At 45.6% G+C, this 17988-nt stretch overlaps 1 protein-coding gene across 1 annotated transcript in view; it reads left to right on the top strand.

Moving 5' to 3' along the window:
- Nucleotides 1-17988, top strand: part of CCDC33 (coiled-coil domain containing 33) — a 101083-nt gene that overhangs the window by 635 nt on the left and 82460 nt on the right. The window contains exons 2-3 of the mRNA XM_087878108.1: nucleotides 388-863; nucleotides 2432-2656. Of these exons, the coding sequence (XP_087734234.1) occupies nucleotides 388-863; nucleotides 2432-2656 (701 nt within the window). The remainder of the gene's footprint in view (nucleotides 1-387; nucleotides 864-2431; nucleotides 2657-17988) is intronic.

Here is a 17988-nt window from a genome sequence, read left to right as displayed (position 1 = left end):
TCTAAGCTTCTTCTTCTTCTTCTTCTTCTTCTTCTTCTTCTTCTTCTTCTTCTTCTTCTTCTTCTTCTTCTTCTTCTTCTTCTTCTTCTTCTTCTTCTTCTTCTTCTCCTCCTCCTCCTCCTCCTCCTCCTCCTCCTCCTCCTCCTCCTCCTCCTCCTCCTCCTCCTTCTTCTCCTCTTCCTCCTCCTTCTTGGAGGTCTATTAGTCCAACTCCCTGTTCAGGCAGGAGACCCTCTACCATTTCAGACAAGCGGCTATCCAGTCTCTTCTTAAAAACCTCCAGTGTTGAAGCACCCACAACTTCTGGAGGCCAGGTGTTCCAGTAGCGCAATCTTCCAGTTGCACGACAGATTTTTTTTGCTCTTCTTCTTTTTCTTTAAAATGTAGGTTTCTGCAAAAACGATAAAAACCATGATGCTCGGCTGCGGATTGAAGCTTTACGCCAGCGTGGGTCCTTCCTGAAGACCAACGTGAAGACAGGAGAAGCTTTCTTCGCAATTTACCCCCGCACTAACCAGCCTAGAATAAACCTCTTTGCTAGCAAGGAGGAAGATTTATACCGTTATAGTGATATTATGGTGCTTCTCCGGGCTGGTGGCAATGACTTGGCCATGCATTGTGGGAGGTTGGCTTACACGGTATCATTCCACGAGCACCGACCCGGAGCCAAGAGAGAAATACCCATCACGCCACGCCATCTTTCTCCTTTGGTCCCCCGCAAGGAAGATAAGATGCAGGTGGAGGTGGGAAGCTCTTACCTGGCACCCTTACAGCTGTTGGAGGTCCAGCCAGAGAGGACCGCAGGCAGTGCACTTAAACAACCATCTCAGGCGTCACCGACTGCAGAATCCCATATTCGTGGGGTAAGGCATGTCCAAGTATCAGGGTTATTCTGAATTGTATTTTATTTGTATTTCCTTCGGGGTGTGTGTGTGTGGAAGTATTGTAGTCTGTCAGCAACCCACGGAGCTGGCAGCAGAATCAGATAGTAAGGAGGCTGGGGAGGAACATGGGCCAGTCCTGGAGTCTGGAGGAGGCCCGGATGAGGACTCTGCATCGGAGGCAGAGATGGGACCAGGGCCATATGGGAGTGATGTGCGGACTCCGGAGCCTCCAGAGGCGGATAGCAGAGAGGCAGATGAACAGGAGGAGCCTGTTCCTAGTGCATGTATGAGAAGAGCTGCCAGAAGGCAAGAGCAGCTAAAGCAAAAGGGATGACTCAGGAGTAAGGCCAGGAGATGATTGGCCCCTCCCATAAGGTTTAAAAGAGCAGCAAAGGCTCTTGGGTTCTTTTAGGAAAGCAACTTTGCTAAATCTGTTTTCCAGTCGGCGTCTCTTGTTTCTGCACTTCATGGGGCTTTGCCAAGAAAGGCCTTTGGGAGGGTGCCAAAGAAGATAAAGGTTTGTGATAAGCCCAACGGACTTCTTTTGAAAGACTTTGTTTTGCAATTAATTTGGACTAAGCTGGGAATGAAGTAATTCTCAGCTGTTATAATAAAATAGTTTTGTTTGAGACTAATTGTGTCCTGTAATGACTAAGTGAGCCTAGGTCACAACAGGAAGTGAATGCAAGTGGATCAAAGAGGAAGGGGAATGTTTCATCTCCTTGGGGGGTGGGGTGGGGAAGCTTGGCTGTAAATGGAAGGACAGAACGCATCGTTGTTGGTCTTGGATGAGCAAAGTAGAGTGAACTGGGTGTAGGCCAGCTAAGAACTTCTAAGGGACTGTGGGAATGGCCTTGGGGGGCAGAAGGGAGGGCTGAAAAGGGACCACCGGCATGTAAGAGGTGGCTGACAGAAAGGGCAATGGCAGGGAGAACATTTCAGAAAGGATCTGTCGAACACTCAGGAAATCAAAAGATCCGGGCAGTCACAAATGTATATAAAGATTTATTGCAAGCTTACGCTCTGTACAAGAATCTGAACTACTAACGGTCAAGGGAAATTAAGAATATAAGGAATTCAAGGTGGGCTGGACTTAGATCTAATGTGGTCACGGAGAGACCTGAGACTGATGATGCATTTAACCCCGCCCTCTGGCTCAGCTTTGTCATCTCCTATAGGATCCTCTCCAGTTTTCTGGAGAGTCAAAGGAAAGGAGGGGAGAAATACTTTCGGTCTTACAAGATTCTGTTCGTGTAACCTTAGAATAATGATAGAGGGGTCTTTGTTGCCCTCTGAGCTCAGTTGTTCTCTTACAGACATTTTATTACCAAACTAGGTAACATCATCAGTGCTAATAGGGAGTGAGATTTATATTGGCCCAATTTCCCCAATTCATACGGCTTGGGGAATTCTAGGAGCTGAAGTCCACCCATCTTCAAATTCCCAAGATTGAGAAACACTTGCCCCAAGGGATTCAGAGGTGGGATTGTGGCAGCCATTTTATTTTTATAGACTTCCTCAAGCACGCATGCTTTCTCTCTTCTTAGCGCTCGCCGTACGGCCCGCCGGAGTCCCAAAAAGAAGTCCCTGATGAAGACATCCAAGACTTTTTAGAAGAAGAACAATCCATCTTAGTGGCTTCTTCTTCTTCCTCCTCCTCCTCCTCCTCTTCTCTCGCACCAGCTTTGCCAAGGAGGTTGCCAAGCGATGCCAGTCTCCACCTGCCTTCTCCAGGAGATAGCCCAAAGCTGGCCTCTTTCTTCGGATTGCTGGTAGGTCAAAAATCTGCACAATCAACCATGAAAACACAACCTTTGCCTCAGGGGTGGGTTCTACTTACCTTTACTACCGGTTCGCAACGGGATCGTGCGTGTGTGCTTGCTTTGCTCGCACACGCGCCTTGCTTCTGAGCATGTGCAGATTACTTCTGGTGATGTCAGGGTCAGTGGGCGGAGCCTCCCGCCGGTTTTACTACCAGTTCTATAGAACCAGTCTGAACCGGGGGGGCAGGGCAACCCTCCACTGCTTTGCCTCCTTCTCTTTGTCATCTGGGTCCAAACCAGGTTAATCCAACAAGGTCCAGAAGCTGTTCCTTCTTGGTTAGAGGTCCAAGGATTTGCTTGTTTGATTTATGTGTTAATTCAAGGGCAGATATTTAATTCCCTCCACCAAGAGCTTTGCAAGTCCTCCCACAGCGTATTTTAGTCACTGCTAAAGTCAACAGTGGCAATTTTGCCTCGTTGCAGCAAACAGCAAACAGCCTGCTTTACTTTCATTTTCATTTTCAGCATAACTTGATTAGCACAAGGGAAAAAAAAATCTGCAGCAATTTACCTCTTTGCAGCAAGCAGCAGAGCCCTGCGCAAAACAGCTGAGAGCAAATCAGCTGAGAGTCGGGAGGCCGATCCAATCAACTTGTGCTAATTAAGCTGTGCTGAAGCTGAAAGGAGCCGTTTCTTCTTTCTGTTTGGTTGCAAGGAGGTAAACTGCTGGGAGGCAGAGGCCAAAGGGTGGGGGGCCAGTGGGTGGGCGGGGCTACATTCGGTGTATAAGACCCACCTAAATTTTCACCCCTTTTTAGGGGGGGGAGAAAGGTGCATCTTATACTCCGAAACATACGGTAATCAAAAGGTTTAGCACAAAATAAAAGAGTTTGGCAGATAAAACAAGTTGATAGACCTTGTGGGAAACGATTAAAAAAACTCAAAATGTATTCAGTAAAGATCTTGTTTTGAATAGCCCTGGTTTAAACCGGGCTGTTACCGTTGTAATTTTAGGACTTTTATCTAAATATTTACATCTTCAAAGTTGTCTCTTCTTAGCCTCTTATTTTAATGTTTGAGGTTCAATGTTTTTACGGGCTGCTTTTGAAAGGGGATTGATGAATTTCAGCTGAAGGAATGGGCGACAAGAGCCTCCCCGGATGGGGAATGAAAACGTGGTCTTGTTGTGCTATTGTGAGAGTGACACCGATTGTGAGCTCATTGCTGGATGGCTGAGCATTGACAAAAGGGTACACATGTTTCTTAACGTCTCTGGATTAGCCTCTTGATGGGATGATCCCCGTATTGGGGCCGTGATCTACTATGGCGACTTCTTCTTCTTTTAATAAGGCCACTTAATTCCAGCATTGTAAATAATTCTTGTTCTATCTTTGCCTTCAGCTTCTTCGCTCTTTGTTTTTCCAAGCTGCAGAAAGTGTAACTTCTTTTTCTTAAATTAGCACCCACTTCCTATGTTTAGAGCAATGTTTTCAGGAGGTATGAAGCTAAAGTTAGCAGTGATCTTCCAAGCGTCTTCTTCTTCTTCTTCTTCTTCTTCTTCTTCTTCTTCTTCTTCTTCTTCTTCTTCTTCTTCTTCTTCTTCTTCTCCTTCTCCTTCTCCTTCCTCTTCCTCTTCCTCTTCCTCTTCTTGTCCTTCTCCTCCTCCACCACCTCCTCCTCTTCCTCCTCCTCCTCTTCCACCACCTCCTCCTCCTCTTCCTCCTCTTCTTCCTCCTCCTCTTCCACCTCCTCCACCGCCACCTCCTCCATTTCTTCCATAGTATTTTAGTTTTTAGATGTCATCTTTTGTATTTTTTATCTCTTGTGTTTTTATCGAGGTGTGATATGAATGTACCATATGATTAATAATAATAATAATAATAATAATAATAATAATAATAATAATAATAATAATATATTATTATTATTATTATTATTATTATTATTATTATTATTATTCCTCTGCTTCTGCCTCTGTCTTTGGCTAATATGAATTATTACTTCTGCATAGTGGGAGAAATATTTGGGAATGCATAAATTGTGTGGCTGGCGAATTCTGGAAGTTGAAGTCCACACATCTTAAAGTTGTTAAGATCAGAAATGACCAAACAGGAGCCCAAAATTTACAAGGGAAGACATTTTGATCAGTGGCAGCACCAACAATTGTCTCATTCAGATTCTCATCCAAATTACCGATTTTCAGAGTACAACAGCTTCCATTTCCATCTTCAATTTGAAACCTATAAGATGTGATTGAATTGCCAGATGAATTAACATAAAAAGTCTAAATTACAAAAAAAAATGATCCTGGTTTGAAAAATGATTTACCTTTGGGGAGCAATGAAAGCAGTGGTGTGTTTGTCAAGACAAGGCATTTTAAATCAGCTCTTGTGAAGGCATCCATGATGTGCAATAAAACTGCAAAGTTGATAATTTGTGATATCACATGTCAGTCATAAAAAGCCAAACAATTATAGATTCCTTTTTAATCTGTTTGTGCGGTTTTCAGCTGAAGAACAAACAAAAGCAAACAAGAAGTAAGAACACTTCAATCACTGAACCCTGAGTTTTGCAATTCTTGCATGAGGAAAATCTTTTTGGCCAAAGATCTATATCTGTGGATGGAAAGCAAAAATGCTCATGTGAAATAGGGAATGTCTTTCTTTCTTTCTTCCTTCCTTCCTTCCTTCCTTCCTTCCTTCCTTCCTTCCTTCCTTCCTTCCTTCCTTTCTTTCTTTCTTTCTTTTTCTGCTTTTCCTTTCCTTTCTTTCCTTCCTTTCCTCTCTCCCTTCCCTTCCTTCCTTCCTTCCCTGTCCCACCATCTTTCCTCCTTTCCTTTCCTTTCCTTTCCTTTCCTTTCCTTTCCTTTCCTTTCCTTTCCTTTCCTTTCCTTTCCTTCCTTCCTTCCTTTCTTCCCTCCCTGTCCCACCATCTTTCCTCCTTTCCTTTCCTTTCCTTTCCTTTCCTTTCCTTTCCTTTCCTTTCCTTTCCTTTCCTTTCCTTTCCTTTCCTTTCCTTTCCTTTTTGATATCCGGGGCATTTCATGAGAATGTGATTTAAATTAAGACAGTGAAAGTGGCAAGACAACTCTGCGACAAATAAGTGGGACAATAAAAAGAACGGAGGAGAAAAGGGGGCAAGATAAGGAGAAAAAGAAGAAAAGAAAAAGACTTTCTAGGAACGAGAGAACAGCAAAGCCAGCTCATCAAACAGATTAAAAGCTGGGCTGAAACCTCTTTGTTCTCACCTCTTTGTCCAAAGAAACTCAATCAGACATCAACCTTACAGAAAAGCATGGCAGGAATTTATTAGCAAAACCTTCAGGACAAAAGAGCCGAACAATGCTTTGGCTTGACTTAGAATTAACTTCATGTTGTCCTCAGATCTCCTTGCTGGTCCTTCTTTTGTGCAGAAGGAGACAAACGTACCCTACATAGACCAGCTTGTTGGAAAAGCAGCCTGTGGATCCAGAGGGGTTAAAACCACAAATGCTAGGACAGTGATGGTTAATCTTTTTGGGGCCGAGTGCCCAAAGCACACACATGTACGTCGTAAGATTGCCAGGTGTCCACTATTTGAGCGGACAGTCCGCTTTTTTCACATTATGTTCACTATTTTTTTTTTCACAAAATAGTGGACATTTTTTTTATTCAAAAGCTTTATGATTGTATATTTTTTTAATATTTCTCAACGTTGTACTGAAATTAAAGAATTATTCCTTAAACACAAAGAATTGATCAAAGCTGCGCAGTCAAATAAAAAATACACACGACAGCAAAGTAAAATGTAACTTAATATTTTACATATTATTATAATATATTTGATGTTTTGAATTTTAAGTAAAGTTTTGAAGTGATTATTTTAATACGTGTTAAAATGTTTGTAAGAAAATATATAATTTAATTGTAAATTTTTTTAAATTTTTTTTTACTACTTAACCCCCCACCCCACCCCGCTTGTCCGCTATTTTTTGGAAGCAGATCTGGCAACCCTATGTACGTGTGCCCGAACTCCCAAAATGCAATGCAAGTGCATGCACCCCCTGCATCCTATTTTGGCTTCCAGGTTGGTGCAGGAGGCTTTCCAGGCCCAAAATGGGGTGTGGGGGCACTGTGTGAGGCCCGTTTTGAGCCTGAAAAGCCTCCGGCACCAACCTGCCCCCCCGTGCATGTGCGGCAGAGACCCAAAAACCAGCTGGCCAGCAGGAGGCGCACACACATGTGCGGTGGAGCTGGGCTGGGGCGACGGCTGGCGTGCCCACAGAGAGAGCTTTGCATGCTACCTGTGGCACATGTGCCATAGGTTCACCATCATGGGCAGAAAAGGGTCGGCTTGGAAAACGCAGGGACATACTGAGCTGGAGATGGAAAGGAGAGAATGATGGATGGGGAATTTCTGGACAATGTTATGCAATAATTGACCGACTCCTTAACGATGCCATGAAGGTCAAATGTGGGGAAGAAACAGGTTGATGTTTCAAAGGTGTTTTTCCAGAAAGGCAACTGGATTTTTTTTCTTGTTTTCTTCCTTGAAAACGTTTCGCTTCTCATCCAAGAAGCTCCTTGGGTGAGAAGTGAAACATTTTCAAGGGAAAAAAGCAGGGGTGAAATCCAATTTTTTTTTAAAACTACCAGTTCTGTGGGCATGGCTTCCTAGACATGGTGTGGCTTGGTGGGCGTGGCAGGGGAAGGATACTGCAAAATCCCATTCCCACCCCACTCCAGGGGAAGGATATTGCAAAATCCCCATTCCCTCCGCACTCCTGGGGGAAGGATAGTGCAAAATCTCCATTCCCACCAGTGGTGGGTTGCCCCCGGTTCGCACCTATAGAACCGGTAGTAAAACTGGCGGGAGTCTCCGCCCACTGACCCCGATGTCATCAAAATGCTTCTGCGCACGCGCAGAAAAGCGCGTGCACGAGCAAAGCGAGCGCGCGCGCGCACGGCCCCGCTACGAACCGGTAGTAAAGGTAAGTAGAACCCACTCCTGATTCCCACCCCACTCTGGGGCCAGCCAGAGGTGGTATTTGCCGGTTCTCCAAACTACTCAAAATTTCTGCTATCGGTTCTCCGAACTGCTCAAAATTTCCGCTACCGGTTCTCCAGAACCTGCTGGATTTCACTCCTGGAAAAAAAGTAAGGAAGTCCAGTTGCCTTTTTGAATAGCACCTTTGGGGCAAGCATGACCTGGATGATTGAGGATCTCCTCTGATTGAGGGTTCAAGGCAGAAGGGCATCCAGCCGCGTAACAGAAAATCAGAGTGACCTACAGGCATCTTCCCCCTCTTCATCCTGGGTAAATGCAGGGCCCACATCTTTTGCCTGTGTTTGCAATTTAGCCCTTTGTGCTGTTCCTTGCTTCGGCTGGTCACGGGGATCCGAAGGTCTCGAGCTTTTCACGGGGACCTCATGGTACGTGCCAGGAATCCGAGCTGCCGGACCGGAATGTGCTGCCGAGGGGAATTAGAAAGGGATTAGCAAAAGCTACAGCCGACGCGGGATGAATGAGGGCTAATATATATATATATTTTACATCTTCATCAAATCTGTCCAGATAATGTATTTGCAGGCATGAGCAGGGACTCAAAGAATCCACTTGTGGAAATAGACATTTGAAATGAGTCTGTTATTATGATGCGCGAGAGAAGCACGAAGCAGAGGTGTCTTATGATCCTAACCCTACTGCACACTGGAATAGATTAAACTGCAGCATGAGAGAAGTTTGTGCTGGAAGGATTAAAAATTTGGTCCTTTCTAATGGGTGGGTTTGCCTTAACACAGGTAGTTCTCGGCAGCGGTGAAAATTCAATTTTTTTTTTACTACCGGTTCTGTGGGCGTGGCTTGGTTGGGCGTGGCAGGGGAAGGATCCTGCAAAATCCCCATTCTCACCCCACTCCAGGGGAAGGATCCTGCAAAATCCCCATTCCACCCCACTCCAGGGGAAGGATCTTGCAAAATCCCCATTCCCACCCCACTCCAGGGGAAGGATCCTGCAAAATCCCCATTCCCACCCCACTCCAGGGGAAGGATACTGCAAAATCCCCATTCCCTCCCTACTCCTGGGGGAAGGATATTGCAAAATCCCCATTCCCACCCCACTCTGGGGCCAGCCAAAGGTGGTATTTGCTGGTTCTCTGAACTACTCAAAATTTCCGCTACTGGTTCTGCAGAACTGGTCAGAACCTGCTGAAACCCACCTCTGCTCTCCATGGAAGTCTTAGTCTTCTCCTTTCCTTTTTGCAAATCTTGAGTTTCAACCTGCCTTTTCTTCTGAGAAATCAAGGCTGGGTACACCCTGGAATGAATTAAGTGACTTGGAACTTAAGTGGATCACAAAAGGAATCTTATTACAAATATCAAACTTTTCCTTAAGCAGAATAATGGGATCCAAGCTGATCTCTGAAGGCAGAATTTATGGGCAACTTTCAGCCCCTAAAATCCAAGCGTCTCGTCTTTCCTTCTCTGGACAGATATGTGAGGAACCCATATTGACCTTCTGGATGGCTGGAGAGAATTCTCTATCAGGCCTGTGATGGATGATATTGAAGCCTGTTTCCTGTTCTCCAACCGTGTTGACTTCTTGATGGATTTCTCAAGCCCTTTCCTATCAATCCCTTGGGCCTTGGTGGTTTTACAAGAATGCTTGGCTGTTCACGGATTTGTCATGAAGACGTTGGCATGAAGCTTCGTGGGGTGTCCACATAGTCAAAGAAAACCCAACGGAGCTAAAAGGGACATACCATATCTTCATCACTGGAAGCTTTCAAGAAGAGACTGGACTGCCATCTGGTGTAGGGTCTCCTGCTTGGACGGGGGTTGGACTAGATGACCTCCAAGATCCCTTCCGACTCTGTTATTCTGTTATTCTTCTGTTATTCAGAAGTTGTGGGAGCTTCATCCCTGGAAGCTTTCAAGAAGAGACTGGACTGCCATCTGTCACAAATAGTATAGGGCAGTGATGGCTAACCTTTTTGCCGTCATAGGCCAAAAGCGGGGGGAGTGCAGGGAGGGGGTCACACGTGCGCATGCCCACACCCATAATTCTATGTGCCCCTCTTCCCCCGCGCATGTGTACATGACCACGCTCTTTTGGCACGCGATGTCCCGGTGGGCCCGGTAGGCCCGTTTTTCGCTCTCCCCAGGCTCCAGAGCCTTTCTAGGAGCCTGGGGAGGGCGAAAACTGGTGGGACCGGAGGTTGGCAAACAGGTCATTTTCGGCCTCCAGAGGACCTCCAGGGGGATGGGGAAGGCTGTTTTCGCCCTCCACATGCTCCTAGAAAGGTTCTGGAGCCTGGGGAGAGTGAAAAACTGGCCTTCCAGTCTCACCGGAAGTCAGGAAACGGGCCATTTCTGGCCTCCGGAGGGCCTCTAGGGGAGCTGAGCTCACGTGCCCACCGATATGGCATGCCATAGGTTCGCCATCACGGGTATAGGGTCTCCTGCTTGGGCGGGGGGTTGGACTAGATGACCTACAAGGTCCCTTCCAACTCTGTTATTCTGTTATTCTTCTGTTATTCAGAAGTTGTGGGAGCTTCACCCCTGGAATTTCATATGGCAGAGATACAATTATATCAAATAGGTCTTGGCCAAACATACTAGCTCTGCTTTCTCCGGGCTGCTTAAGCTTATAAATGTTGCCGATCAGCACACGGGGAGGGGACAATTTGCGAGCTTTGGAGTAGCTGTCAAGCCAAGGTGATGGATTGATCAGCAGGCCTTGTCGAGCTGGGATGCAGAAGATGAAAAGGCCACACCGAGACTCTTTTGCAAAGGAGACGCCCCCCTCCTCAAGGCCAGCTTGAACAAATGATTACTTACGTTCCGTCTAAGCCCTCTGCACTTTTCCATATTCCAATTTTGAGACACAAAAGCAGGCCGAGGAGGAAGGAAGGAAGGAAGGAAGGAAGGAAGGAAGGAAGGAAGGAAGAAAGAAAGAAAGAAGGAGAGAGAGAGAGAGAGAGAGAGAGAAAGAAAGAAAAAAGAAAGAAAGAAAGAAAGAAAGAAGGAAGGAAGAAAGAAAGAAAGAAAGAAAGAAAGAAAGAAAGAAAGAAAGAAAGAAAGAAAGAAAGAAAGAAAGAAGAAAGGGAGAAGGACATACTTCAGGGGAAGAACTCAGAGGTCAGCCTGGAGAAGATGCAACGGGGGTTAACCTGAACGGGCTACCTGGTGGGGAAAAAACCGCTCCCGCCTTTGATACCCTGAACTGCAATCAGTTGTGAAACCTGTAATGCATTAAAGAAAGGTAATTATGAGGTATTCACGAAGAGCTCCTTTTCTGGATAATAATCGCGCAGCTAGTGACAAACGCCTGCGTGTGCAAGACACTTAAATGGGCTTAAAAGGGGGAAATTGCTTTCTTTTTTAAAATACACTGAAAAGGGGGAAAATGCTTTCTATTATATAGAGGATGGGAAGGGGGGGTGGGGGAGAGGAGGGTTTTTTTTGCGGGAGCAAGGCTGACAAATGGAAGGCTGGTAGAAACTCGCCCGAGAAAGAAGGAGACAATGGGGAGGGCATTGAGCCAACGTTTCTTAATTATTTGCTGGATAAATTGGGCCAATTTTGCACAAATGGGTGGGAATGAATGGCACAAGAAAGGATCCCTCTATGGGGGCTTCCAAGAATCAGAGTCGCTTCTCTCTCTTGAATAAATGGCTTCCTCGTTCATTTTTCCTTGGGAAATTTCCTCTTTTTTTTTTTCTCCCTGGATTTTACAAGGGAAAACTGTTCTGCCCCAGCTACGGACCCCAAAGAACGCAGCACACACAAAGTCCAATCAAACCTTAATTTACTAAATAAACCAGTCTTTTACAACAACGGCTGTTAATTAATTGCATTAATAGCTGCCAAGAATTCGAAGAATAATAACTGAAAACTTACTATGGTTGGCAGAATGCCGAGAAACAATTTGCAGGAAGCTGATAAAATAAGTAAGACAGGACAAGAAGGTATGTGAACGAAGTTGTTCCCTGAAAATTGCTTCAGTCGGTGTTCCTCCTTAAATAGGCTAAGGGAGTGGCCAATTAGCCCCAAGCCTTACTCTCGAGGAGACCTCCTCCTAAGGAGCCACTCCTGCTTTTTGGCAGCTCTGCGCGCCTGTGCATTGAGAAGAGGCTCCTCCTCTTCGTCCTCTTCACTTAAGGGTGCTTTTGGAGGTTCTGAAGGCCCTGGCTGAATCCCTGCCTCTGGCACCACATCTTCTCCAGCCTCCTCATTGTCTGACTTGAGTACCAGCTGCACAGGCTGCTGGTGCAGCACCACACCAGCCTCCTCACTGTCTGAATTAGCTACTAGCTGCACAGGCCACGTATGGGCCACAACAAAAACTCAGGATGGAACTAGGAAGCGCCAAAGAGCTCCTGAGACAGTGCAAAGGGCAACATTCGAGGACAGTCCAACCACATTGTTTAATTGCTGCCAAGGGATTAATGTGGCAAAAAAAGAGAGAGAGAAAAAGATGGAAGAAGAATGAACTCTGTGGCAGAAAGAAGGATATCATGCTATGCAGTGGTGGGATTCAAATAATTTAACAACCGGTTCTCTGCCATAATGACCGGCTGGGTGGCCACGGTGGGCGTGGTCATGGGGTGTGACAGGCAGCACTTGCCCCATTTCCTCCCAATCAGCTGGGACTCGGGAGGCAGAGAATAGATGGGGGCGGGGCCAGTCAGAATTTTTACTAACGGTTCTCCGAACTACTCAAAATTTCTGCTACCGGTTCTCCAGAACTGGTCGGAACCTGCTGAAAGCCACTTCTGCTTCTTTCTATGGGATAGTTTCTCCCTTCCGTGACCTTGTTCAGCAGGGTGGGCTTGTCAGGTGAAAAAGCACAGATGAATAAAGAGGCACTTAGCTCTTTCTGTCTTTTTTTTTTAAGCGTCCAGCGTACTTGAAATATAAACATCGGGTCCTGGTGTCTGCGGAGTTTAGTCTTCTTCCCACAAACAGTTCAACATCAAAGCAAACGACATCCTCAAAGCCAGGGCGGCGTCATCTAATTTGAGAACAAAACATTTATTTTCAGCAAAGATCCTGAAATCTCGGCTCTGAACTGGGTACTACCAGTTTGCATTGTGCCTGCGTGCTCGCTTCACTCTCTCTCGCGCGCGCGCTCTTCTGTGCATGGGCAGATCACTTAGGACAGTGATGGCTAACCTTTTTGCCGTTGTGTGCCAAAAGCGGGGTGGGGGTGCAGGGGGGTCATGCCCACATGTGCCCAAACCCATAATTCAGTGCACCTCGCCGCCCACGCATGTGCGCTCCCCACGCTTTTGGCACGTGATGGCACAGTGGGCCCAGTAGGCCCGTTTTTCACCCTCCCCAGGCTCCAGAAGCTTTCTTGGAGCCTGGGGAGGGCAAAAACAGCCTTCCCTGTCCCCCCGGAGGCCAGAAACGGCCCATTTGCCGACTTCCGGTGGGACTAGAAGGCCCGTTTTTCGCCTCCCTAGGCTCCAGAGCCTTTCTAGGAGCCTGAGGGCGAAAACGGAGGCCTGGAGGCCCTCCGGAGGCCGGAAATAGCCTGTTTCCTGACTTCTGGTGGGCCCGGAAGGCCCGAAAATCAGCTGGCCAGCGCTGAACTAGGGAAACACTCGTGTGCCCACTGATATGGCTCCGCGTGCCACCTGTGGCACGCATGAGATAGGTTCGCCATCACGGACCTATGATGACGTCCGGGTCAGTGGGTGGAGCCTCCCACAGGTTTTATTACTGGTTCTTGCGAACCGGTCTGAACCGGGGGCAACCCACCACTGCTCTGAACAACTGTAGAGGTAGCCCTTGACTTACAAACGTTCATTTCGTGATGGGGATGTCGCAATAGTCATAAGTGTGAAAAACGGCCATAAGTCACTTTTTTCAGTGCTGTAGTAACTTTGGATGGTCATTAAATGAAGCGTTGTAAGCAGAATTACCCATACTTCATCTCGGCATTGTATATTTGCAGCCTTCTGCTGCTTCGACGGCTAGTCAGAAATCATCAGGAGTAACTAATTTGCTGTTAAATTATCTCTCCTCGGTGCCCCCAGCTATTCATCGATGCTACGTCCAATTATGCAGCGTTGATAATTGCTGTATCATCTGTTTTGTTTCCAGAGCTGACATCCAGTGAGGTCCCAGGCTTTTTCTGAGGCGCTCCTTGATTAAAATTTTCTTTTCCTTAGGTCAGATGTTGGCAAGGGAACAAACACCTCAGCCTGCTAATTGCTTTCTGCAAAAAAAAAAAAAAGTCGCCCCAAAGTCGTATGTTAAGGACCTGATTGTTGGCCAACTGCTTTGAGCATTTCAAGGATTTACCCCATCTCTCTGGGGAAAGGAGATCGGAATCAATCGGGGGGAAAAATGACCCCCTTCTTAAAAATGTTCCTTCCTAAAGTTCATTGCTTTCCGATTTCTCCATCTCCTTTCTTGCAATGTTCCAAGAGGTGAATTCCTCCATAATATTGCTTCCGAGGTTTCAAGGAAGCAGAGCCAGGATGGAGCCTGCACCATTCCAGCTGGGCATTAATAGACCTTCAAATGAGATTTCGCAGCCTTAAATCTGATTATTTGGAGTGCCGGGGTTTCCCTAGAGAGCGCAAAGGAATAGGGGGGAAGTCTAACCCACCTACCCACATATCTCGCCATGCCACTGTTTAGGTTTTGCAAAAGTCAACCGAATTGTAAAGTAAAACCAAGCAACCTCGCTTTTTGTGCGTGTGTGTGTGTGAGAGAGTCGGGCGCAAGGAAAATATGGCAAAACACAGGATTGCTAACGTTCCTTGTTACACTCTTGAAAACAAACAGCCAAAATGAGCAACGGAAGAGTTTTTTAAAAAATCCTTTGTAAGCCTATCAGGACCGCCATTAACATGGCGACCTGCTAAAGATCAGAAACTAAAAATGGTTTTTGCCCTCCATTGCTATTCTACGAGATGGTTTGCCTAGACTCAGAGACGTAGAAGCAGTGGTGAAATTTAAAATTTGTTACTGCTGGTTCTGCGGGCATGGCTTGGGGGTGGGGTAATGTGACTGGGTGGGCGTGGCCAACTTTTTTTAAAAAAAAAAACTTTTAAAACCATTTTTTCTACAACCTCTTCGGCCGAGGAGAGGGTTGGTAGTTTTAAATTTCTGGGCATTTATATCTCGGAGGACCTCTCATGGACTGTGAATGCTGACATGCTTGTGAAGAAGGCACAGAAGAGGCTGTACTTCCCGAGAATGCTCAGGAAGCTAAATCTATCTCAGCATCTACTTCCGTCCTACTATCGCAGCACCATTGAGAGTGTCCTGACATACGGCATTCTTGCATGATATGGGAGCAGCTCTGTAGCGGACGAAAAAGCTCTACAGAGAATCATTAAAATTGCCCAGAATATCATCGGGCTCCAGCTACCAGCCCTGGATGACATCTTCGAATCTCGCTGTTTGAGGAAGTTGCATAACATTCTCAGAGACTCTTCCCATCCTGCTCACAATCTTTTTGGACTGTTGCCTTCTGGCAGAAGATACGGAACAATTAAAACTCAGACCACACGTCTTCTGAATAGTTTTTATCCCAGAGCTATAATTGCCCTCAACAATGGACTAAAGGGCCACCATCGGTGAGCTGTTGGACAGCATTACTTGGTCTGTTGTGTGGATGTTTGGGTGGTTTAGGGGTGGGGAATTTGTGGTGGGTGGGAGTGTGTTTGGGGATTGTTATGTGTGTTCAACCTGGTCTTCGGGTGTTACGTGAATTTCGTTGTATGGGTATACTGTGTATACATGTACAATGACAACAAAGTTATTATTATTATTTTGTTCTCTTTGTCAGAAACGAGACTTGTTTCCCTTCTTCTTGGCTGCTTCTTGTCTAGCTGTTTTGTTTATGTTTGTTACGGCTATATTTAGTTCGCACAAGGACTTTTCATCTGGTTTTACTAGTGCCCAGGGAACCGTTGAGTTAAGAAAGCTTACGCTGCAGTCACTTCATCTTCATATTATTTTATGACGTCTCCAGAGAAGGATAACGCTCCCCACGTGTTTGCAACAACTGATCGTAAATCACACATGGGGGAAGGTTTAGGCCTTGTCGAAGGAGATCTTAACAAGAAGAGGCGACTCCTGGCTCTCGGTGAAACACACTCTGATATTATGTGATCAAATTGGAGAAAGAGATCACCCAAAGTTCTGGAATTCATGGGACCAATGGATAAAGCGTTACCTCAGGAGACTCACAACCGATGCAACTGTGCAAGTGTTTTTCCCTGGTTTTCTGAGCCATTTGATCCATGATCTCTTTCCTCTTTGCAATTCTGAACGTGCCACCTGCAATTGGCATGGTGATTGTCCTGAATTTGATGTCACCTTGATATTTATTTATTTATTTATTTATTTATTTATTTATTTATTCAACTTGTATGCCACCTTTCTCCAAAGACTCAAGGCGGCTTACAATGCATTTAAAAACCATATATATAACATTAAAAGTTAAACCATTAAAAACAATTAAAACCCATTCTCTACACTTCAAACCAAGAATGCTTTAGGCTCTGGAAATTGGTTAGCATCCTCCATCAAGTATCAAACAGGAAGTTCACGAGAAGGTGCACAGAATACCCATTGTTGCCCGTTTTGCTAGGCAACCCTACGAAAAGTCTTTAAAAATATCCTCAGAATGCCTTGGTAGTTGTCAAGGTGAGATCCTGTTGGCCTCGGAAGAGTGAAGCTGATGACATCACAACCAGTCAGTTGTGATGGAACCGACAAGCTTCCGCTCAACTCCACAGTTCAGTAGACACGTTCATTCCTTTGTCGAACCTCCAGCCGATGATGGAGAAGCTCCCTGGAAGTTAGAATGGAACAAGCCCTCTTCTCTTTTAAAGTGCTGGAAGCAATCGTGATGATAAACACTGCAGCTGGGTCACACTTTCACACACAAAAGGTAGTAGTGCTACTGTAAGAAATTATTCTGAAGTAACCGACGAGAATCCAGAATTGCCTGAAGAAATGGCTGATGAAACCGATGAAGAGACATCTAACTTGGAGGTGAGTTGACCTGATTCTCCAGGTGCAGGTGAATGCCAGAAGAATGGGAAAATCTAGAATTGCGTTGTGTCATATTTTACCAAGGAAAGGCGGGGGGGAGAAGTTGCATTATGACTAATGGCAGTGGAAAATAACAGAATTGGAAAGGATCTTGGAGGACTTCTACTCCAATATTCTGCTCAAGCAGGAAACCCTTCACCATTTCAGACAAATGATTGTCCAATCTCTTCTCAAAAACCCTCCAGTGATGGAGCACTTACAACCTCTGAAGGCAAGTCTTTCCACTGATTAATTGTTCTGACTTTCAGGAAATTTCTCCTTAGTTCTAGGTTGTTTCTCTCCTTGGTTAGTTTCCATCCATTGCTGCTTCTCCTGTCTTCAGATGCTTTGGAGAACAGCTTGACTCCCTCTTCTTTCTGGAAGTCCCTCAAATATTGGAACACTGCTATCATGTCACCCACTCGTCCTTCTCCTTATCAGACAAAACGTACCCTATTAACAGTCGTTGCTTTTTGCTGGGACCCCAATAACAGAAGAGAAGGAGCCCATAATTAAATTCCCTGTTGGTCTTTTCCCTATTAGCTTTCGTAAAACAGTATCTTGAATGCACACAAGCACAATATTTTCAAGGAAGATGTTACACTCTGTTAGAATGAACCCCAAGGGAGGAGAAGAAATATGGAGACCATTAAATCGATCATACTGACGGAGAGCCAAACAAGATGGTAGCTTGGTGGATTGTATGGCTCTAGCAACTTCTTGACTTTTTGTATACATACACACAAACACAAAGTGACATCACAGGTGGCTCTCTTTGGGACCCAAGAAATATAGTATCAGTCAAGTTGTTTTTTTCTGGACAGAAATATTGGAACCCACCTTCAAATATAGGGTTGTGGGTTCCATTAATTCAGTTTCTGCTTCTTTATCGTCTAAAAAAAAAAATTGCACCACCTTATTGGCTCAGTGGCTAAGACGTTGAGCTTGTTGATCAAAAGTTCGAGTCCCTAGTGCTATGTAATGGGGTGAGCTCCCATTACTTGTTCCAGCTTTTGCCAACCTAGCAGTTCGAAAGGAGGTAAAAAATGCAAGTAGAAAAATAGGGACCACGTTTGATGAGAAGGTAACAGCGTTCTGTGCGCCTTTGGCGTTGAGTCATGCCGGCCACATGACCACGGAGACGTCTTCGGACAGCGCTGGCTCTTTGGCTTTGAAACAGAGATGAGCACCGCCCCCTAGAGTCGGGAATGACTAGCACATATGTCCGAGGGGAACCTTTACCTTTTATCTTTTTATTTCTTGAAGGATCCGAGTGCTCTTGAAAGTACACAAACTCT

Source organism: Pantherophis guttatus, chromosome 13, assembly GCF_059756535.1.
Source record: "Pantherophis guttatus breed Tessera chromosome 13, ASM5975653v1, whole genome shotgun sequence".
In the NCBI taxonomy this organism is placed as follows: Eukaryota; Metazoa; Chordata; class Lepidosauria; order Squamata; family Colubridae; genus Pantherophis; species Pantherophis guttatus.
This window is presented reverse-complemented; position numbering and strand designations above follow the sequence as displayed.